Raw genomic sequence first — 22,973 nt, forward strand, 5'->3', positions numbered from 1 at the left:
CTTTTGATAGGACGGCTCATAACAATGGCTTCCTGCAACTTAACTGTTTAGTGCACAGTTCTGATGGTGGCAGGGCACAGCATTTCTCTGCCTGCGTTTTATCTGTGTTTTTGCTGTGCATGGCTTTGAACACGCAGTGTAGCAGCAAATGCAGGTTTCTAATGGCAGCAACTGAAAACAAATGGCAGAGGTGTAACTAATAATCCAGCACTAGCACCAGTTTGTGCTTTGTTATCGACATTACAGTCTATATCTTGTGCACCATATACTGGTGATTCCAGAAGTATACACAAAGACTCTTTAAGAATGGGGGGTTCCAGTGATACTGGTATGAAATCATAATTGGAAAACAGGCAAAGTGTATGCAGTGATATTTATTTTGTCTTTAGCATACTTAAAAACGCCAATAAATGAAATTACATTCCACACATTTAAATAAATGCAGGTTTAGTTACTGTTGGACCAGTCCTCAGGTAATCTGCCGTGGTTAAGATGAATGTGTGCATTTACTTTGCATCAGTAGATCACATTCAGACGGATTCATACACTACCATGAAATAATGCAGAAAGGTTTTTTTTCTGAGCTGACCTGAGAATTATTGATATCAGGTTACAGAACTATATCCTCAATTTATGATGCATCCATCTGAAGTGCTACTGTATAATTCATAATCCACAGAATCTTGTCTGTCAGGGTTTTCTTTTCGTTAAAAAAAAGAATAGAACAAATGTTTTTTTATCTTCTCTTTCCACAGATCTCTAATGGAGACCAATAGAGGGGTTCTGTGATACCTCCTGTTAAATGTCAAGGCAGCTTTCGCTGTCTTCAAACCATTTTTTATGTGGACAGATTTTGCCATTAACCTTTATGAACTAAAACAGATATGCCCTTCCTCAGTAAGGTCCATCAAGTTCATAATTCCTCAATAAAATATGAAATAATCGATTATTTAATAGGTAAGAATAGACCTGCATACTGCACATATTTACACTTTCATGTTGACGGGATTAAAGAGGCTGAAATTAACCTCAGTAATATTAAATTAAATACGCAAGGATGTAACTCAATGGAATGGTTTTCTGTATGACAGAGGCTTGCAAATACCCATAAAAGTGAGTCCAGCTGGCCACAGAACGCACAAGCATTTCCAAACCATCACCCATTTAAATATTAGGTTTGAGGTTTGACATTTGATGCACAGTTAACAGTTTAAAATGCCTAATAACCATGAGTACTGCATATTTAGATATTATCATTTTGTCACCCAGGTGATGTACAATTTGCAAATAATTGTGCATATAAACAGTTTGAAAAAGTAACTACTTTGTACAGATATGTTTCACATCTTACAAGAAGGGAGAAATATTTTCTTGACCAGTTCAGTTTCTGTATAAAACGCACAATCGGTAATGCCGTGCACGTGAGCTACTTGTCCTTTTTGTCCTCGACAACTTCCGAGAGTTCCTCCGCCCTCAGGGTCTTCACCCTGTTCTCCATGTTCATGATCCTCTGCTTGATCTTGCTCTGGCTGGCCGTGTACTCCGCCATCAGCCGGGCGAACTTGGTCTGCATGACCTCCAGGTGGGCCTCCAGCCGGGCGATCTTCTCCTCCATGTCCTTGGGGTCGGCTCCGGCGTTGGCCACCGCCTCGTCGATCAGGTTGTCCTTCATCAGGATGGCCTTCCCTTTTTCCTCCAGGGCCTTCTTGGCCTCGGGGTACTCGGTCAGGGCCTCCATCAGGTCGTCCTTGGAGAGGGCGAAGAGGTCGGAGTACCCCACGCTTCGGATGTTGGCCGTCCTCCTGTTGCCGGCTTTGCTCCCTTTGATCCCCAGGATGCTGATCTCCCCGAAGTAGGCGCCGTCGCTCAGCACCACGAACTGCGTGACCCCGTCGTCCGCCACCACCGCCAGCTTCCCCTCTTTGATGATGTACATCTCTCGGCCGATGTCGCCCTTCTTGCAGATGTAGTCGCCGGGGCTGAAGACCTGAGGCTGCAGCTTGAGCACCAGCTCGATCAGGAGCCCCGCCTCGCAGTCCTGGAAGATCCGCACCTTCTTCAGCGTGTCCAGGTGGACGTTGATGGCGATCTCGGCCTTCAGCTTGTCCGGTAGGTTCTTCAGCACTTCTTTCTCGTCGCAGGTCTTCTTGTTCGTCCAAAGGTAGTCGAACCACTTGATGACCCGGGCCTCCAGGTCCTTGGTGACCTTCCGGAACTGCATGTACTGCTTGATGGAGTCGATCTTGGCCTGGAAGTCGGCGCGGGACGCGTTCATGTTGGAGATCATGGCGCCGACGTTACCGACGATGGTGGCGAAGATGAGCACGCCGATGAGGAAGTCGCAGACGACAAACAGGTACTCGACGTCCTTGACCGGTGGGGGTGTCTCTCCGATGGTGGTGAGGGTGAGTGTGGACCAGTACAGGCAGTAAATGTACTTGCGGGACAGTCGACCAAACTCTGGGTGACTGATGTTGGGGTACACCCAGGAGTCTGAGCCAAAGCCAATGGTCTTGGAGATGGCAAAAAATATGCAGGCATTCCAATGGATGATGACCAGGATGTAAAGGACAAGGTTGCTGATTCGGAAAATGTTGGGGTAGTTGGTTCTGGTCTCTGTGCGGTCAAAGAACTCAAAGAGGCGTCCAATTTTGAATAGACGGTTGAACCTCAACTCAGGGTTGTTGAGCCCCACTTTTAACATAAATATGTCAGTTGGAAATATGGAGAAAAGATCAAACTTGAACTGATTAGTTTTCATGTAGTTTTCTCTTAATTTCTTTGGGTCTTTTACAAGCAGTCCTTGTTCCAAGAATCCTATTTAAAAAACATAAATTTAGATTTGTTGGTACCTTCATAGTAGATTCATCTCACAAAATAAGAATTTTTTATATTTTGAAATGTTAAGGTATTTAATTAATTTTATTTTTAACTGAATATAGTGGTATCACATAGACATAACTGTAGTATGTGTATTAATAAGCGACTGGTCAAGAAGAACACATTTTACAGATATCAGTGTCATTGTTTAGGTTACTCTTTTAATCCACGCAACAAACACAGAAAATAAACATTTACTGTTAAAAAATGCTGTTTAATGACAGCAGGTGCCTCACCTGTTCGCGATCTTACAAAAGTGTCGATGATGTAGATGATATCCGAGGAGTAGTCCAGCGTCAGCCACAGCTTGGTGAAGCTCTCCTGAAGCTCATTAAAGCAGGCCCTAGGAGTTGATCAGAATTATATGAATTATCTGAATGAAGCTTATTAAAGCAGGCCCTATGAGTTGATCAGAATTATATGAATCATCAGGATGAAACTTGATAAAGCAGGCCTTATAGGAGTTGATCAGAATTATATGAATCATCAGGATGAAGCTTCATTAAGCTGGGCTTATGGGAGTTGATCAGAATGACACAAATCATCAGAATGATGCTTATTAAAGCAGGCTTATAGGAGTTGATCAGAATGACACGAATCACCAGGACAAATGCAGCTCAAATGACACCTGAAGTGGTTCTGTGCTCAATGAGAGAAGTACTGTCAATATAATGTTTATAATTGTGTATGAATGTTGTAAAATTCCTCATTTTATATGTATTTCACATAACATTGCTGTACAAAGTTGCTTTGGAGTTACTTAAGGTCTATTTTTTTTGTTTGAGACCACAAACCCCAGAATGCCCCAAGGATGTAACACAATGGAATGGTTTTCTGTATGACAGAGGCTTGCAAATACCCATAAAAGTGAGCCCTGCTGGCCACAGAAAGCACAAGCATTTCCAAACATCACCCATTTAAATATTAGGTTTGAGGTCTTGCCATTGTAAAGCCAGAACATTGTCAGACACTTCGGTACATATCTAAATTATCCTTCATGGCACACACAAACTGACTGCATGGGCCAATCAAAAACAAACAATAAATCTAAAATAGTATTTTTTTAAAAACACAGAAAGTGAGCTAATCTTTTAAGCCAAATGCTGTAGCGCATGTATACAGACCTGGTCACGAGCATCATCAGGTTGTAAAAGGCAGGAGCAGCGATTATTGTAAGCCATCTGTAGTACAGGTCTGTCGCTGGGTCCATGATCCAGAAGTCTTTTCTGAAAAATAGGCACCAGTCATTCACTGCATTACATTAACTTAGCAGACGCTCTTTCTCCTGTGGGACCTGCAATGTGAAATTACCCCTTCGATCGATACTTGCGTAAGGTCTTTCCGATTCCCAGTAGCCTTCAGATATTACAGTAAGTGCGCAGTATTCATAACAGGGCATAACGTGGGCCTATGTGACAGTAAATAGATTCTGAGACGTAAATCTATACTGTCTACTGTGCCTGTGGGCACTAGTCTACCACTGACCTGGGTCAAATACGTATTTGACCCAGGCCTAGTCTACCACTGACCACCCGTGACACGGTACTTACGGAGGGTCCTCCTTCTTTTTGTCATCTTTCTTTTCATCTTTTTTACCATCCTTCTTGCCGTCTTTTTTATCGTCCTTCTTTTCTTCTTTCTTGTCATCTTTTTTCTCATCTTTCTTGTCTTTTATTTCATCTTTCTTGTCCTCTTTTTTGCTAAACATAATATTTTCATATTTGTTCAGCCAGGCAGTAAATGAAGGATTAACTAATTCTATGGGGCTCTCAGGAATATGCTATGGTTGGTCTCTAAAGATCAGTAAGTGATTGTTCCTATGAGTGACTTCAGCAAAAGTACTATCAGGATGGCTACCACAAACCTCTAGAGGAAATGATTTGGGGTGCATTGTGCAAATAAAGGAGCTTTAATGAGCTGTGAGCAACTGTTAAATATCATTCATTACTTTCAAATAAAATATTTTCTTTGGCACACAACTACAGTCTCATAAAAAGTTTGCCTGTTTAACAGTACAGGTTATGGCCACCAGGGGGCAGAAGAATATGCCAGACTTCTCAGTGTCCGGTTATTTAGGTGGTGTGCTCACACATTGCATGTAATGTTCCTGTCCCCAAAAGCAACAGCATTGTGAATTTAACTGATATCCCTCAGCTGTGGGCTTGAAGGACAGATGAAATATTACCATTATTTAAACTAAGAAAAACAATTAGCATTGCATGCCTTGAGTAGCAGCATTACCTGAATAAAATAATGAAAGGTGTGTACATATTGAGTGTGTACACAGACCGAAAATAAGCATGACTGTGCCTGACTTTCTTCTTATATTTCTTCTTATTCAGAGCATCTTTGCTGACTAAAAGAGTATATGGATTTTATGGTATACAATAAATATACTTGAATGTGGAAATTGATAGCAATCACCGCTAACGAGCTAATGGTGTGATTTTTCTTTAGTTGTTATTTGTTATGTTTCTGAGCAGAGTGTTTATTTCGTTAAATTCCACATTAGTTTAAAAAGCTAACCCCTTTGGCACTCAAAAAATCGGAAACTGTTTAGCTGCTTAAAATGAAGGTAATGTAGTAATAAAATCAGGAAACAAATAAAACAGTCTAGCAGAGGGACTAGAGTATCTACAAAAGCTACTCTACATCTACCGCTGGTAACTTACTCATCTGTGTTGTTACAGTTGTTGAGATTGAGAATAGCCTGTGGCCAAGGACTGACACGACTTGGGAAAAAACTGTAAACAAATACATTAAGTCAGTTTCTACAATGATCTTAATAATTTTACCATTTACTGCCAACAAATTACATATATTTTAACCTGGTGTTTTATAATTCGAGAGACAATGCTTCTTAATTTCAATGCCAAATAATCTCGTTTCGCTTTTGAATTGTTTATGTTTATCTTGATTTAATTGAGAAATTAAATGATTAATTTAATTTTTAATTTCTATCGCATTTTCATCTGTGACAGAGCGAGAGAGACAGAGAGGGGGGAAGGCGTGCGGTGACGGATTTTCCCAGAATGCTCGGCGCCATGGCTGTTCGTCGCATGCTCTGCACTGGGCTCACGGGTTCACGGGCCCTCGAAGGGGGGGGGGGGGGGTTCTGCGGGGACTCACTTCCTCCGGCGGGGCTGGTCGGGGTGTCCCAGGGAAGACTGGGCGTTGCTGTCCCGGCTGGACAGGTCCTTCAGCTCGGGGCCCCGGAAGCGCTCCAGGAAGGAGTCGGGCCGCTCGGTCTCCTGGTGCAGCCGGTGGGAGGCCCAGTTCCTCAGCATCAGGATGAAGTGGGAGAGCCTGGGAGAGGAGAGGCAGGGTAGAGCACTGAGACACTGAGCGCAGCACAGCACAGCACTGAGACACTGAGCGCAGCACAGCACTGAGACACTGAGCGCAGCACAGCACTGAGGCACTGAGCGCAGCACAGCACTGAGACACTGAGCACAGCACTGAGGCACTGAGCGCAGCACAGCACTGAGACACTGAGCGCAGCACAGCACAGCACTGAGACACTGAGCACAGCACGGCACTGAGACACTGAGCACAGCACAGCACTGAGCACAGCACGGCACTGAGACACTGAGCACAGCACAGCACTGAGACACTGAGCGCAGCACAGCACGGCACAGACACTGAGCACAGCACTGAGACACTGAGCGCAGCACAGCACTGAGGCACTGAGCACAGCACAGCACGGCAAAGCACAGCACAGCACAGCACTGAGACACTGAGCGCAGCACGGCAAAGCACAGCACAGCACACCACAGCGCTTCTCTGGAATGACACAAACTTTTTGCACCTTTGTTTCTGAGAGTGTTCATAGTGCCTGGGATAGTGCAGTTTGCGGTATGTGTGACATGGGGGGGTGATGTGTGGAGTGGGGGGGTATGTGTGACATGGGGGGGTGATGTGTGGAGTGGGTTGGGGGGTGGGGGGTAAGGGTGACATTGGGGGTGATGTGTGGAGTGGAGTGGGGGGGTATGTGTAACATTGTGGGGTGATGTGTGGAGTGGAGTGGAGTGGGGGGTATGTGTGACATGGGGGGGTGATGTGTGGAGTCGGTTGGGGGTGGGGGGTATGTGTGACATGGGGGGGGTGATGTGTGGAGTGGAGTGGAGTGGGGGGGTATGTGTGACATTGTGGGGTGATGTGTGGAGTGGAGTGGGGGGGTATGTGTGACATGGGGGGGTGATGTGTGGAGTGGAGTGGAGTGGGGGGGTATGTGTGACATTAGGGGGTGATGTGTGGAGTGGAGTGGGGGGGTATGTGTGACATGGGGGGGTGATGTGTGGAGTGGAGTGGAGTGGGGGGGTATGTGTGACATTGTGGGGTGATGTGTGGAGTGGAGTGGGGGGGTATGTGTAACATTGTGGGGTGATGTGTGGAGTGGGTTGGGGGGTGGGGGGTATGTGTGACATGGGGGGGTGATGTGTGGAGTGGAGTGGAGTGGGGGGGTATGTGTGACATGGGGGGGTGATGTGTGGAGTGGAGTGGAGTGGGGGGTATGTGTGACATGGGGGGGTGATGTGTGGAGTGGAGTGGGGGGTATGTGTGACATTGTGGGGTGATGTGTGGAGTGGAGTGGGGGGTATGTGTGACATGGGGGGGTGATGTGTGGAGTGGGCGTGCGGGGGGCTATGAATGACATTGGGGGGTGATGTGTGGAGTGGAGTGGGGGGGTATGTGTGACATTAGGGGGTGATGTGTGGAGTGGAGTGGAGTGGGGGGGTATGTGTGACATTAGGGGGTGATGTGTGGAGTGGAGTGGCGGGGTATGTGTGACATTGTGGGGTGATGTGTGGAGTGGAGTGGAGTGGGGGGGTATGTGTGACATTGGGGAGTGATGTGTGGAGTGGAGTGAGGGGGTATGTGTGACATGGGGGGGTGATGTGTGGAGTGGAGTGGAGTGGGGGGTATGCGTGACATGGGGGGGTGATGTGTGGAGTGGAGTGGGGGGTATGTGTGACATGGGGGGTGATGTGTGGAGTGGAGTGGAGTGGGGGGTATGTGTGACATGGGGGGGTGATGTGTGGAGTGGAGTGGGGGGTATGAGTGACATTGGGGGGTGATGTGTGGAGTGGAGTGGGGGGGTGTGTTTAACATTGTGGGGTGATGTGTGGAGTGGAGTGGGATGTGGGTGGTATGTTTGTGCGTGGTATGGGGGGTGTGACCTGCTGACCTGGCCATGGCTCCTGCACCGGTAAAAGAACTCCTGCGGGACTCTGCCAGTATGCTGGTGGCCGTGGAAACGGCCCCCTGGCGCTCAGAGGACGTGTCGTCACACAGAGAGTGGGACCTGGGAGAGAGAGAGAGACAGAGAGAGACAGAGAGTGTAGCACAGTGGGTAAGGAACTGGGCTTGTAACCAAAAGGTTGCAGGTTCGATTCCCGGGTAAGGACACTGCCGTTGTACGCTTGAGCAAGGTACTTAACCGGAATTGCTTCAGTGTATATCCAGCATGTGACTGATCTAATGTCAGTGCATTGTCCTGAACACAAAAACATGATTCAGTGCAAGAACATAGTTGTCATTTTCAGTACAGTGAATTTCATTAAATTGATACTCATTATTACTTCTCTTTTGTTTTATCTTATCGCTTTGAGGCCATACAGAATGCTTGCCTCTTCTAAAAAAACATATTTTGATTAAATGATGGGCCCAAAGACAGTCCTTGCTCACTCTAATCATCCCAAAATCAATCAAGATCAAACTGAATCTTGATCTTTTGAGCTTATGATGTTCCTGTCAGGCTGCTGACGGTTAGAGGAAGTTGCTGAATGCAGACTGATTGGGCTAGCGTAGCTTTGCCATTTATCACATGACACACAGAGAATCGGTCACAGGACATAGTACCAGTCCTCACATGGGGTGGGGGGTGGGGGTGAGAATGGAAAAACCTTCATGGGCCCTTTTACCCAAGAGATGATGCCCCCCACCACCACCCCCCCCCCCCCCCCAAGTCCAGGATCACAATTCCTCATCCCCAAAAGGACCCAAATTGAGGTGGGTGGGTCTGCATAGTACCACATGTCCTGCTGACATGTCCTCCATGACATTAACCATCAGTGTTGATCATCATGGAAGGAAAAGAGCTCATATCTGATATCAATGGCAAATACTGCACTTGACAGAAGTTTCTGTTCCTCTGGATGGGCTCATCCGGTCCAAAGAGTACACAATGTGAACTTGTGATTTAGCGTCTTTGGACCAGCCTGAGTGTATGCTACCCCACCACGTGTGGATGAGATGTTATCATTCTGTAGTGGGGCTCTCAGCTCTGAAGAAAATGGAGTTCAATCATGCTACAGTCATCAAGAATAACACGACTACAACAAGTATATGCAAGTATAACTGACAAAAATCTTGCTCATTTCTTGCTGTTTTTTTTTTTTATTGAAAACAGTCTATCAGAAATGTTTTGGGATGCTACAGTGAGGCCCAAGCGGGTGTGACGTTGCAGAAGGGCTTGTGAGCGTCACCGAACCCGTCTGACCTGCTGCCGCCATTCTCCAGCCGTTCCAGGTCGTCCTCGCCGGGGTGTACAGACAGCCGTTGCTGGGCGGAGCAGGACCGCTCGGTGCAGATTTTCGCCATCCTCGGGCCTGCCGCCGGTTACATCCAGAGGCTGAGAAGGCTGCCGCCAACAGGAGAAACGGTGTCAGTGCAAAATGTGCGTCACTTAGCAACAGCGTTCTCCACACTGATCTGCTCCTGTCATTATTTGGGAATAGCTGACTGTTAACCCTTTTTTCTTTTTCTAATTTCTAATTGAAGTGAGTAAACTGAATCATAACCCTTTGAAGAGCAGGTTTTTTTAGAATGTTTAAAAAAAAAAATTATTATAAGTCAGTGTTCTAGAACTCTTTTGCTTTCAATCACCAGTCGTGATCGTTACGTCAGCATTAGAACGTTCAGTCAAGAACATTCTAATCACATATTTGTAATCTTGCACCTTGAAGGATTAGCGTTTTATGTTACCCATTTATATTGGTGTCCTTTTTCAGTAGCAGGTGAGGTGAAGAAGCCAGAGCATGAATGCAGTGTCATAACCAGGGTTATACACGCATGTAACACTATTCACAGTGTCGGTTAAAATTCATGTGCTTCCTTGTGGCTGTGAAAAGTGTCTTTCTGCTTTTTCCCCAGGACCAGATATCACACAAATATTTGGGGTTGTCGAGTCGACTTGATGTCCTTTTGGGTCCTTAAGAGGTAAGAAGTGGACAGGTGGTGTGGGGGGTGGGGGGTAGGGGGATTGTGGGGTGGAGGGAAGTGTTGTTAATACAGCTTGCTGCTTGCATGTAATTCTGTGATAAGACGGCACTGTTCGATAATCCCCTCTCTCAGGTTCTGGTTTTTACAATTCTTGTAATCAGTCTATCAAATGTGAACCTCAGAAATCCTGATGAATTAGGCTATGTCCACGATATGCAGAGATTACGGTGACTTGATGGAGTTTTAGAAAAACCAATTTCCAAACTGACAAAGCCACTGTCTGAGAGCAGCAGCTAAAAATATATCCTGATCTTCGACAAGATCAGCCCTCAGTGTCTGAAAGATCACCCTGGTTTTAAAATAACCTGGCCTTGACTATGTCTAGAGGTCACTGTCCAACAAAATATATATTTAACAATATTTTGTATGACTAATTATATGATAGAATATAAATATTTCTTTTTCACTTTCCATTTTAGAAGATGGAGCAGTTTGTAGTGAATTCACAGGGTTGTTCTTTTCAAGGTGATTTTTATGGTACAAAGATATTTTTCCATTTTTGTTCATTTATTTCACATGAAAATTAGGTTGTTTTTTTTCTTCCATGTAGTGGTTTGTAGCACCATAGATTGAAAAGAGATTAGTGTTATAAGATTAATTTTGTTCATAGCAACCACAGAAGAGACACAGTACTACATGGAACAAGAGTGAAACACACTCTGGTCATTCGCTGACACCAATGCATGGCCAACATAAATGAGTTCTCTTCATATTTTACTTTTTAATTCAAATGTGAAATAATGGTGTAACTTTAAATACTGGTAAATATGTCATTGCAATCACCATTCCATGGGAATGTTCAAGCTCTACAGTAAACATCACAAGATGTGTCTGTTTATCAATGCCACGATATCTTCCTTATTCCATATTTTACGTATCATATACTGCATTTAATCTCTATACGTATATAATTAACAGCTAAGATGCTGCCTTTCCAGTGTTTTCTTCTGTTCCTTTTATCATAATGAGTTGTTTTATTTAAGTGAGATTTAGTTTCTGGATGTCAAATTGTGTCAGGAAAGGACTACAGACCGCCTGGGAAGTTTTGGGCAAAGCACAAAGCTAAGAAAGACATTTTTTAACATAGTTTCAGAAAAGAATATGACATTTCAATAACATTACACCAAATCAACCCTCAAAACAACTATTTTTAAAGGGAAAAATCTGTTGGTGGAGATATACAGAGGCAATGTGGAAAATACATGCATATCTGCTCCACAGGTGTGTAGCGATACAACAAAAACAGCTTTGCGAATATTTTTGGTAATGTGGTGAACCAATTTAAGACAGCACGCTTAGTACCATAACTAAGAATGTCAAGGAGCTATAACTCTGTGCAAATGAACACAAGCTGGTTTGAGCTATGCTGTTCAGAATAGTGACACAAGCAATGACAACTTAAAAGCAGCCCAAAGTGTCTCCTATCAGTATAATTTTTAATATTTCAAGCCATGGAAAATAAATTATTGCTCTTATGTCATGTGGAATATATTTATGTGTTAGTTCAAAATAATCTAAAAGTTCTTTTGAATTTTATAAATTAAACTTTAAATTAAAGTTGGTTTGATTTACTAAAGTGCATTTTTAGAGTTTATTTTGTTTGGTTTTTATGAAAGCAGTTGGTTTTCGTTTTGAGTGAATGTGGCTCGTCCCGAGATCTATCTGTGCAGTAATTCACTCATGATTCAATTTACTCACAGATTTCAGTTAGAAAAGGAAAAACTCGGGTAGCCTACATGGACAGTAGCCACTCTCTCTACCAGTTACGCTGGACAACCGGTGAAATAAACCTGAAACCGAAAACAACAGATTCAGTAAAGGGACTCGGTGGCTGGATCCTCAGTGGGCACAAATAGGCTAAAGCCTATTATTGTGGTAGCCATGACGATCTTAAGATGTTAGAGAAAAAACTGAGGCATGTAACCTTGATAAGATATAGCCTATTTAATTCAGCTAAACACTCGGTTCTTGCCAAAGAAAAACACAAAGCTTTCGTCCAAGACCGTTACCCGGAAATGACCATATCTATATGAAGTGCTGATTAATTGGTTTAAGAAGGTAATCAATTGATTTAGTGCGTTCTGTGTTACCTAAATGAACCGTTAATTGACACGGCCAAGAGAATACGCGTTGGGCGCCTGAAATTGGCTATTCATATTATTGGACTAAGTCAATAAATAACGTAACTTTTAATACCATTGTGGAGCGGATCTTAATTCGAATCAGTTAGAAAAGTTCGGCTTCTTCTATCACCATGAATTAATGTTTTTGGTTATCGTTTTTTTTTTTTTTTTAAGAAACATTGTCGTAGGTTTTGTGTGGATTTTAGCTATAAACTATCAGTCAGTAGATATACTATAAACAACCATTAAATTTAGGGCCTACTAATTCAATAAAATAAATCGGGAATAAAAATAAAGATTATTTTGTATATTAATGTATTAGTTGCGAAGCGCAATGAGAACTTGAGAGAACTTGATTACACGTGTAACAAAGCTGTGTTAGTGTTCTTCAGAATGTTATAAAAAAGCAAATGCAAAACAGAACAAAAAAAACGAAACAAAAGGATGTCCATTGGTATCAACTGTCGCCCATTCATTAAATATTTGTTGAAATATTTGCAATTCAAAGTTTATCTGAAAAGAAAATACATGATGTAGGCATACATGCGTTTCAACTATTCATCGTGCTTTATTTGCACCAGAACTACTTGGAATGGATAGCCTTAGTGTTAATTTACCAAATCTATAGGCAGTGAGTGTGTAAACTACACAGCCTAGCTGCAGCAACAGGCAATCCCCCCATCCCGCCTCAGAAGAAATCCCCCAAAAAGGTCAACATACTATACCCGAATTCACAGCTGAATGTAGATCTTTGAAAGCCCCAGACCCGTCCGCGCAAATTCACTCAGCAAATAATCCCTCGCAATTTGATGTTAAATAATCCAATTTTTTAAAAACAAACGTAATCCTGCGTTTTGTTCTCCCATCTTGCTTTTTAACCTGTTATTTCCATTTCCATTGTTGTTACCACTTTTGCGGTACTCTGACGCCAACGACGACTTTCTGAGTTGATATGAGAACTCCAACTGACTTGTTTCAGGACCAGGGATTACGGACAGCTCCGTTGACGGACATCACAAAGCGCCAGCTCTCTCTCTCTCTCTCTCTCTCTCCCCACTCTGACAGCAAAGTCTCAAACGTCACGAACCTCCTATAAATATTGATCAGCGTGAACTTGGCCTCTGAAACCAAGATTACGTTACGTTCCCCTTCCTCTGGCCTCTTACAGTATATTGATCACGATATATATCACGATAATGGTTGTTTTTGTCTCAGCTGCAAATAAAAACCCATTTATTGTGGAGTCCTTTCCATGGGAATCAGACAGATTATTGAATAATGACAATTATCTTGCTAGTTACGACACCAGTTGTTTAAGAACCAACCAAATTACTTTGCTTTAAATCCAGAAGTAACAAGGGGGATGTTTAAACTCCACAGTGTCAAAGTGTCATTGTGATCTCATAGCTATGTGAAAATATCGCTAATGCTCCGAGTCGCTCAGCTCAACGACACATTAGCTTTGTTCTGAAAGTATGAGTACCGCATCTGAATATGTATGAGGAGCGCTATGAATACGATAGACACTTCAGCCGCTGGTGGCAAAGAAGACCACATCTAACAGGGACTCGAATGCAAGAGTGACCGCACATGCACTGCAAGAAAAACAAGGGCTTAATACACAAAGTACAGAGTGTGCTATATGTGTGATCCAAAATTAATAAATGGATTATAGAAAACAAAACAAAACAAAAAAACAAAAAACAAAGAAGCCTCTATGGCCATGTTCAGTTGGGTTTACCAAACACAGACAAAATCTAAGTTTTTATTTTTATGTTTTTATTCTAACACCACATTTTCCCTCAATATATATATATATTTTTGAGGAACTTCAGTTAGGTCCATTGAAAGATGTCCCATTTGGGTCGGCCAAGCAAAGTGTTTGCCTTCAGATTGCAACATGTAGACGTGTACAAGCTCGCTACCTTGCCTTAAACACGTGGCCTAACACAACCGCGTGGGAAGATTGTTCTGGGGAGAGTCCAAAATCTCTGTTCATCCTAGCGGTTCTGCCGGTCCAGTGGGCTCAGGTTCGCTCTCCGTTTCCGACACTCGTCTCGGACACTCGTCTCCATTGCGTGACCTCCGCTGTCGTGGTGGAGGGGATTGTGGGAGTTCATTACCAAGCCCATTACTCGCTGAGCTGATCTCAGCACGTCTCCTCGCCCCCAGCTCGCCCGTAACCGTGGCGCTTTGACCTTCTCGTCCTCACGGAGGAGGAACTGCTTCCGCTGTCGCCGGGATGTCGAGGAACCGCGAGGGCGAGTGTCACAACACGCGCTTTTCCAGCTTCTGCGTTTCGGGTGTTCAGCACAGGAAATGGACATTGCATAACAATACATTTCAGTTTGTGTACTTTGTCACATCACTAGAATAAATGGCATTTGCTGCATGATGCATAACAGCCATAAAAAGTTTTTTTTTATTTTTTTTAAAACAACTTTTTATTCAAAGTTTTTAGGTAATTCACATATTTCTGGAGTGCCGAAATACAGGCCAAACACAATGGCTGAGAGAGAGCGATGTTGTCATGGGTAGCCTCCTGAGACCTCTGCTCGCTCTCGTCTCCACCCCAGACAGATTTAACCTGCGGAAGCCATGTCCTCATGTCTCTCCTCACCATCGGGTCCCTGGCACCTGCCACTAACGTGACTCAGATCCCTAACCACAGACTGCACGTGTTGCCTTCATGGGCGGCTGGGCTGTTCCCTGAAAGAAATAAGAACTTCTGAAAAATCATGGAGGATCAAGACACTCTTTACCTTTACCGCAAAGCATCAGAGGCTGATTACAAGCCCTTCTCATCTACTGATGATCATCAACTGACTGAAACATGAAACACGTTGCCTTGTAATGCAGTTTTATCGCTTTTACCCGCTTTTATTTTTATACTGTTTTATCTCTCATATTTATTGATTTCTGTACAACAAAGCATGTTTCTAAAAGCTTTTAGACCAGTTTACATGAGTCATTTACATTTTCAACATAAAAAGTGTCGACTTTAACCGAAAACACAAAAGTGCTTCCCTTGTACAATAGTCGTGGTTTCAGCTCATAAACAGCAGAAATTCACGGCCCCCTTACTCTGCAAAGCTGTGTTGAAACTGAGCCGTTTTAACGTCCCAAACGCTGGGATGAGTACGGGCTCTGAGCCCTTGGACCAGTTTGGGAAAACACCATCTGGACCCAGAGCCCGTTCCAGATGGCTTCACCCTCTCCCTGCTTCATCAAAGCAGCCTCTCCTGCCATCCTAAAGAGACCTTCGAAATCCTCGCACAATCTTGGGAACAGCCCTGCTAATCTCTGATTAAGCCTCAGCCCCCATCTGAGCCTCCTAATGAGTCTTCTCACATGTGGGGGGGGTGGGGAGGGTTAAGCGTGTGTACCTGCCGCAAGGTTTAATTCAAAGGTCACGGTGACATGTACGTGGGTGAGGTGCCCAGACAGTGTGAGTGCTGCTGTCTCCATGGCAAAAGAGCAACTGTGATCAAGGGGTTATAAATAAAATGAGACAAAAAGAGATTGTGCTCATTTTAATCCCAGCGATACAGGTGAACTGCTTTCGAGGAAGAGCTCACGAGGAGTGGCGTGAGATTAGTTTTTCTTCCAGGGAGAATTATTCAAAAGCTAAACCTTTGATTCAACAAACACGCTCTTATGTCTAATGTTTTAAGCCAATGCTACTTTTATTTTTCTTTAAGTCCCTAAAAGTCACTTTCAGTCGCTCATTTTTTAGTTCTCAGGCGCTGGTTCTCATTTTTCCAGCATACCTGTATTGCTTTCCACAGAGGGAGGCCATTTATAATCCAATCCATCAAAATAACATCAAATATCAGCAGGTTTGCAAGTAGCACACCAGTGAGGGTCTTGTCCCCAGTGCGAAGCGTGAAGCTTTACTCTCTGATTTTTACCCCGAAAGACTTTCACTGGCTCCTGCGTCTGATCCCAGAATGCACTGCTTCTTTTATCTGGGGAATAAGCAGCTGCAAGGCGATTGCTGTTAATCTTCTGATGTCATTTGGGATGCTAAGTGAGAGAGTCGCGGCAGCTGCGGCTCGCAGGGGAAGTAGAGGTTTAATCTCGGCGCCCCGAGAGCTGGAGGAGCGCTCTCGTCTTTCCTCGAATCCCCATCTCTCTCGAGCACCACTTCTCCCCTCCTCTCCCGTCACACCGAGGCTCTCCAAAGGGCGCTCCTCAGCCGCCTCGGGCTTGTTGTCATCTCAACCATGTTTCGTAAAAAAAAAAAAAATTGCAAATGCTTTTTTCAATCGCAATTGCCTTTTATTGTATGGTGAAAGAGAAAGGACTCGGCAAACAAAAGTTGAAACAGAAAGAATCAGTTCTGAACGCTGCCAAAAGAGACTAATTTAAACCGTAATGCATGAAGCATATATTACAGTTCTTCCAAACAGAAATTTCCCAACAGCAGCATTCAAAGTGACCTAGTACAGGAGGAACACGATAAGCTCACTACACTGAAATGGCTGCTCTTTTCACATTGGCCCTACTCATCGCTGTGGCATTACGCGGTGCACTGGGATCAATTAAAAAAAGCTTCTTTAGACAAGGAGACCACAAGAAGTAACCAATAACCTCCCCCCCCCACACACACACAAACGCACGAACGCACACACACGAACACCTCCCTCCCCACCCATTTATCTTTTTCCATTGGGTTGCCAGGAAATTTCTATGCTTTTTAAAAGCTCTCTAATGCCTGGAATCTTTATGACTTGTTTAAATAATTTCACCACTCGTTGAATTATGGACTACCTTACTTTCAGACTGACATTACATTAGGGCCAGTTAGGAGGTGACAGGGTGCCGGAGGTGATTTTGGCAAACGCCGGTGAGCCGCGTGGTATGGTTTGTTTCTCCCGTTATATTCATCCTATACACAGCCGAATTTTGGCACAGTGAAGCATCTCGTCACAGGGAGAATTTATTTGATGACTCAGCATTTTTCAGGCGCATCACTCTGGGCAATGGTCCTGTGGTGTCTCTGTCACGGGTATCTCTGTTCCAGTATCTCGAATTGCTCGGTCCCTTCAGCACCTCATGTGTTCCGGGGACCGGGGGGAGCTGCAGGCCCTTGGACAGCATTTGGCCCCACTCACAGGCAGCTGTGGGTCTTTGCATTCATCTTAATGCCATTGCTTAAGTATTGGGCTCTATAAAAGGCCTTCATCCTGGGCCTAGAAGGAGATCTTTATTAGCATCAGAGTCACCATGTGGGCTTGCCCTCCAGTTCTCTGTATCATATTTGTTTTGACTTTTTGTTGCACGTACAGTATTTGTTCTCCTTTTCAATTTCTTATTTTGTGGGCCTTTTCTTTGTTTGAATTTGAAAAGCGAATAGAGGGCAGTGAGCCAGCAGCCTGTGTTTGCCTGGTCTATTTGCCACTAGGCACAAGAGCATAATGAGAGTGAAATTTAAACGTTTAGAAGTTTAAAAATCTGTTACCTTGACTTGGCCATCAGCAAATGAATAATGTCTCAATGGTTTTTATCCAAGGCCAACTGGTGGAATGTGTTTTCAAGAAGGCTTGGTCTTGATTCAGTTTCAAGAGGAAATTTAAATGATTTTAAAAGTCAGAAAGAAATCAATGTGTGTGTTTTATCAATTGATCTCCAAGAACAGGGTTGGTTATCACCAGTCTAGAGAGTTTCCATTACTGTGTCAAGCCACTGGGAAGGAATGCAGAAATTGAATAAACAAACTATTCAGGGCAGCTGGTTCTATATAACTGTTCATAGATTTTTACAGTGTTATACAGAGAAAACCCAAATAGTCCATTACTATTGATTCTGCCAAGGTGCTTGACTGAACATTTTCCAACTCTTTTTGTCCCCGATGCCACCAGTTCAGCTTCAACATGTATCCCTTTGGCTGTTTTTAGAAGTTTTAGTACTGCAACTGAAAAAAAAAAAAATAAATTTTTTTTTAAAACAAGCCTACCCTCCGGTTGGTGAATCCGTTCTTCCTGTATGGTGTGAGAGTCCAACTGGAGGCTGCTCAGATGTATGTGAATGGCCTCATAAGAGCAGACCTGAGCATCACACGTGCCCTTTCAAACCTGAAACCGTTTCATAAAAAAACTCCAACACTCAACCGCACAAGGAAAGGACCGTGTGGACTACGTGCAACGTATCACCGAAACTCGTGCGCTCCAAGCACTCCCAGCTGTTTACGATGAATACGACGGGAGCTATCATGTAAATCAGAGTATTGTGACTGAACATGCTCTGCAGAATGAATCGGATCCAAGAAGTGAGGGGGGGGGGGGGGGGGGGGGGGAATAAAGAGGAATTAATTAGCGGGGGAAACAATGAACCCCAGTATGATTGTCTGGACTACAATACAGTGTATTATTCGGCTTGGGGCTGTGTAATTAAATTGCATTTTTGCCTTTATCCTGTGTGACGGACAGGACCCTCCTCTAGCTCTTGTGTTTGAACACATCTGTGTCTCCTCGCCCCTCATGCATTTCTATGGAACTGGAACCGGGGTCAGGCCACATTATGGGGACAGTTTGTTCTGCCCGGATTAACAATCTTTTCATCAGATCTTTTTCATGAAGACAGGTTTTTTTTATTTATTTTTTTAAGTTTTAGCATTTTCTATGGAAACTAGTGCACATACACACAAACCTACACATGCAAACACAAATGCACACACACACACACACTCACAAACGCACATGCGTGCACACACACACACACTCACCAATGCATGCATGCACACACACACACACACACCCGCACGCATGTACGCACACATGCACGCACATACGGTAAATACACACGTACACAAACACGCACAAATGCAAATAGACTGCTGTAACTTGTCCATCAGACAGCAGCAGTTGAGGGCTAATTGCTTCCAGCTGCATTGCCCAGGAGCGCACACAAATAAGATGAGCAATGATATGATACTAATGCTAATGCTAATGAGACTTCAAAGGAGAAAGGCAATCTTCTGACAGGGGACCTTCTCCCGCTGCAGATGAAAAACTAAGTGGCCGGCTGCTTCTTGCCCCCCCCCCCCCCCCCCCCCCTTCTTCTTTTCAGAACTGTTTGATGATTAGGCTTTTGTTATTGTGATTGCATGAGACACTAGCTAAAAGGCTAACTCGGGGGTGTTGACTTCAAGCAGACAGAGGGGCAGGCTGGCCGGCGGGGGACTTGCTAAGAGGGCATCCAGAAATCTCGAACGGTCTTGATTAAACATGATTCAAGAGATTTGCCCTCATCAAACGAAAAAAGGAAGGAAGATGAATCAGGGCCTATTAAACTGTTTTGACTCCATTCAAATTAACCTGGAGTACAAACAGAATCTGAGTAGGCGCTGATTTTCTCCTGTTTCTACACTAGTATCCTGATCTTGCCAGCCAGTGTGATGGCGGCCCGTGCATCACAAGTCTGCATGCATACATGCATGCAAGTCTCCTTTCAATGGACATCAGTGTCCATCTAAACGATGGCTTTCCCAAGGGTGTGCTTATTTTGTGCATTTACAAACGGTTTGCATTTCAGCAGAAATCAGGACCTCAAATTGTTGAAAGTGGATTTATGTATGTAACATAGTAGATAAATGCATGAATGCGCACATGTACACGCAGACACGTTCACACAAAGACGCACGCGGTCTGCTGGCTGCTGGACTTTAGACGCAGTTTCTTCCTGCTATTCGTATTCCAGACTAATATACAGCCGATCTTTGGCTTCTGATCCGGGGGAAGTTACTATGGCAACTCCCAGGGAAGCATAATCACCTGAGCTCTAAGAATTGGAGAGAACATAGAAACATCGCCCTCCCGTGGCGGGGAAAAGCAAGGTGCAAGAGTACTCATCTGTTCAGGCAATGTGGAGCCGAGCTTAGCCGCTAATACAAAAACCGCTCCAGTAAGGTTCGTTAATTCGAAGAACACAGACGCTTTCCGAGAGACTGAGAGACGGAAATATATCAGTACTTCGGAAGTAATGCAGCCGTGACGTAAGGAACCCTGGCCGACTTAAACCATTTAACTTTTTTGTTGTTGTGAAACGTCCGTGAAACGGCGTCTAAGCGTTCAGGTGAAAGCCTGGCCACATTTGGTCCAAAAGGGAAAGTTGTCTAGCCGACTAGGACGTAGCCAGGCAATGTGCAGGAAAAACCTGTGCGAAACTGGGACAACTTCGTCCGTTTATGTCAAAGTGTCTCTCAAACTATATTTCCACCCCCTCTGGACGTCTATATTCTGACTTTTCGTCATTGTAAAACCCACCGTACCCCACCATATCTCCTGCTAGTCCGAGCTAGAGCCTCGCCAAGGCTATTGGTCCTAATCCTGTATTCATGGTGAGCACCTTTGCAGACTGACTACTCAGAAGCCCCTTCAGTTTACTTCTCAAATTTCCATAGAAATGATGTGCATTTTTAAAGTAGCAAGAACAGTGTTACACATCGACTCACTGAATAGTCTCTTCTTTCTACAGTCTCTGTGAAATGCAATTTCATTGCTAAATATAGTCTGAAAAATTATCACGCTAGACTGGTATACCATATCAACTACTTGGTCCTACTAATGTCAGTCTTTTAATCTTCTCGGTGTTATGAAACGTGATGACTTCAAGGATCGTCTTTGCAGCTCTTTAAAGCATCATCTTTACTGAAGGCCTGTTCACCCCTTTCCAAGGCTATTGACTATCTGTGAGAGCTCAATATGCTTCACTCTGCGGTGCTCTGTGCGCTGACATCACACCGTTAAGAGTGTATTGTTCCCAATCACTGTCTGATTGCTATCTGTTGCAAGTGTGTAAGTATATGTGTGTGTGTGTGTGTGTGTGCGCGAGAGTCACGGGTAGATTGTGTGTGTGTGTGTCTGCAAGCGTATGTGTGTGTGTGTGTGTGTTTTAGTGTGTGTGTGTGTTCGAGTGTGTGTGGATAGGTGTGTGTGTGTGTGTGTGTTTTAGGATGAGAGTGTTCGAGTGTGTGTGGGTAGGTGTGTGTGTGTGTGTGTTTTTGTGTGAGTGTGTTTGAGTGGGAGTGTGTGAGTGTGTTTTAGTGGGAGTGTGTGAGTGTGTTTTTAGTGTGTGTGTCTTTAAGTGATAGGCCTACCTGTGACTCTGATGTAGGCTACAGCAGCTTTCATTGCTTGCACTCCTTGGCTCCCAGGCCTCGAGTCTGGTGGATGAAAATGGAGTCCTGTGAAGCGGTCCGGTTCACAGGGACCCACAGTCTCACAGTCAGGCCAGCGCTGGCCTGTGTGCTCCCTGCCCCATACTCTGAGCAGCCCAGCAGGCAGCCACTTCCTCTGCAGAGGCGTCTGTGCATTGCCTCTGTGTGCATCTCACTGGACCGGCGTGAGTGTGCAGCTGAGGGGGCAGAATCAATACGTCTGGCTGAGCTCTGCTCCTGTACTCCTGTTTTATATCAGCAAGGCGAGCTGCTGTCCTGAAGCTTCGAATTCATCAGCAAAAAGGACGAGAAAATGTTCTCTGCTAACAGCACGGTCCAGCAGATCAATCCCATTCATTAATTTTTGGAAGTAGCTGTGTATGTATGTGTGTGTACGTATGTGTATACTTGTGTGTGTGTGTGTGTGTGTGTGTGTGTGTGTGTGTGTGTGTGTGTGTGTGTGTGTGTACATGTATGTGTGTTCAGCATCTGACTGCAGAGGTTAATGATGAGCATCAGTAAAGCTGCTCGCTGAAGAAGGGATCTCTCTCTCTCTCTCTCTCTCTCTCTCTCTCACACACACACACACACACACACACATACGTACACACACACACACACACACACATAATTGACTAGGGATGTAAATAATTAATAATTAATTTGGTAGTTGGATACTTGTTAGGCAGGGTTTTGCAGTGGCCTTCAGATGACCAAATGCCAGTAGGCTGCACTTCATATCAAAGGTAATGAAATGTTTATTAAATTCATACTGATAGCATGTGGAACTAGCAGATATTTGGCAGTCAAATTGTAGACCCTCTCCTGAAAAAAATGAGAAACACGTTTATATTCTAGCCATGGTAGTTCATATAGTTTATTTCTCAGTTGGGAAGCTACGGTTTGTCAGGCTTTACAAGTAACTGTGATGAGGTACTGTGTTGTTTTGCTGAATGAACGGGAAGTTTGATTTGCTATTTCAGTAAACACGTGCATTCAAAAAATTTAGTGAACTAACTCTTTTAGTATGTTGTCAGTTTTGTCCACAAGGGGGAGCCACCTCTCAACAATGTGTGTGGTACTTTTACTCATTGGACTCAACCATCTTATTGAAACATATTGTCATGGCAAAAAAACAATTCAGTTTAAAATTCAATACAATACACCTGACAGTAATAAATAAAATAATTCCTGTATTTGATAAGCATTTTCATTTATTTAATCTTTGGAATTCAAAATTTCATAATTTCACATCTTGCAAAATAGAATGTAAGCCCCCAGTATTCATTTTGCACTCTGAAAATCCTGAATCTTGCTCACCTCTAGTTTAAAAACCTCTTGAAATAAAATTAAAAGAAAATAAATAATAATAATCATGATTGAACAGCCGTATAGTCTGTGGTAGACATGCAGTCCTATGACAGCACAGATAGAATGTCCCATTGGTATGATTGATGACTGAGGGTCTAAAAGGTTTAACTCATGTCCCATATAACACACTAAAACCTTCCGCTTCTACTGTGATA

At 43.9% G+C, this 22,973-nt stretch overlaps 1 protein-coding gene across 2 annotated transcripts; it reads right to left on the bottom strand.

Annotated features, from left to right (window-relative positions):
* Positions 1-1,402: 1,402 nt before the first annotated feature.
* LOC118214144 (cyclic nucleotide-gated channel cone photoreceptor subunit alpha-like) lies at positions 1,403-13,327 on the bottom strand. Of its 2 annotated transcripts, XM_035393777.1 has the most exons (9): positions 13,013-13,327; positions 9,383-9,523; positions 8,069-8,185; positions 6,010-6,186; positions 5,553-5,612; positions 4,431-4,580; positions 4,005-4,106; positions 3,117-3,223; positions 1,403-2,817 (listed from the first exon to the last, which is right to left on the bottom strand). In XM_035393777.1, exons 2-9 carry the CDS (start codon positions 9,481-9,483, stop codon positions 1,427-1,429), a joined length of 2,205 nt encoding a protein of 734 aa, XP_035249668.1. In that variant the 5' UTR covers positions 9,484-9,523; positions 13,013-13,327; the 3' UTR covers positions 1,403-1,426. The 2 variants fall into 2 exon arrangements, with proteins under 2 accessions (XP_035249668.1, XP_035249666.1); XM_035393775.1 differs by lacking the exons at positions 4,431-4,580; positions 5,553-5,612.
* Between the last annotated feature and the right edge of the window lie 9,646 nt (positions 13,328-22,973).

Source organism: Anguilla anguilla, chromosome 15, assembly GCF_013347855.1.
Source record: "Anguilla anguilla isolate fAngAng1 chromosome 15, fAngAng1.pri, whole genome shotgun sequence".
NCBI lineage: Eukaryota > Metazoa > Chordata > Actinopteri > Anguilliformes > Anguillidae > Anguilla > Anguilla anguilla.

Excerpts from the sequence above, each read along its gene's own strand:
- LOC118214144 (XM_035393777.1), bottom strand. The coding sequence starts at position 9,483 with ATGGCGAAAATCTGCACCGAGCGGTCCTGCTCCGCCCAGCAACGGCTG. Across the intron at positions 8,186-9,382 it reads CTGGAGAATGGCGGCAGCAG|GTCCCACTCTCTGTGTGACG; the intron begins GTCAGACGGGTT and ends TCTCTCTCCCAG. Across the intron at positions 3,224-4,004 it reads CTGATGATGCTCGTGACCAG|GGCCTGCTTTAATGAGCTTC; the intron begins GTCTGTATACAT and ends ATCAACTCCTAG.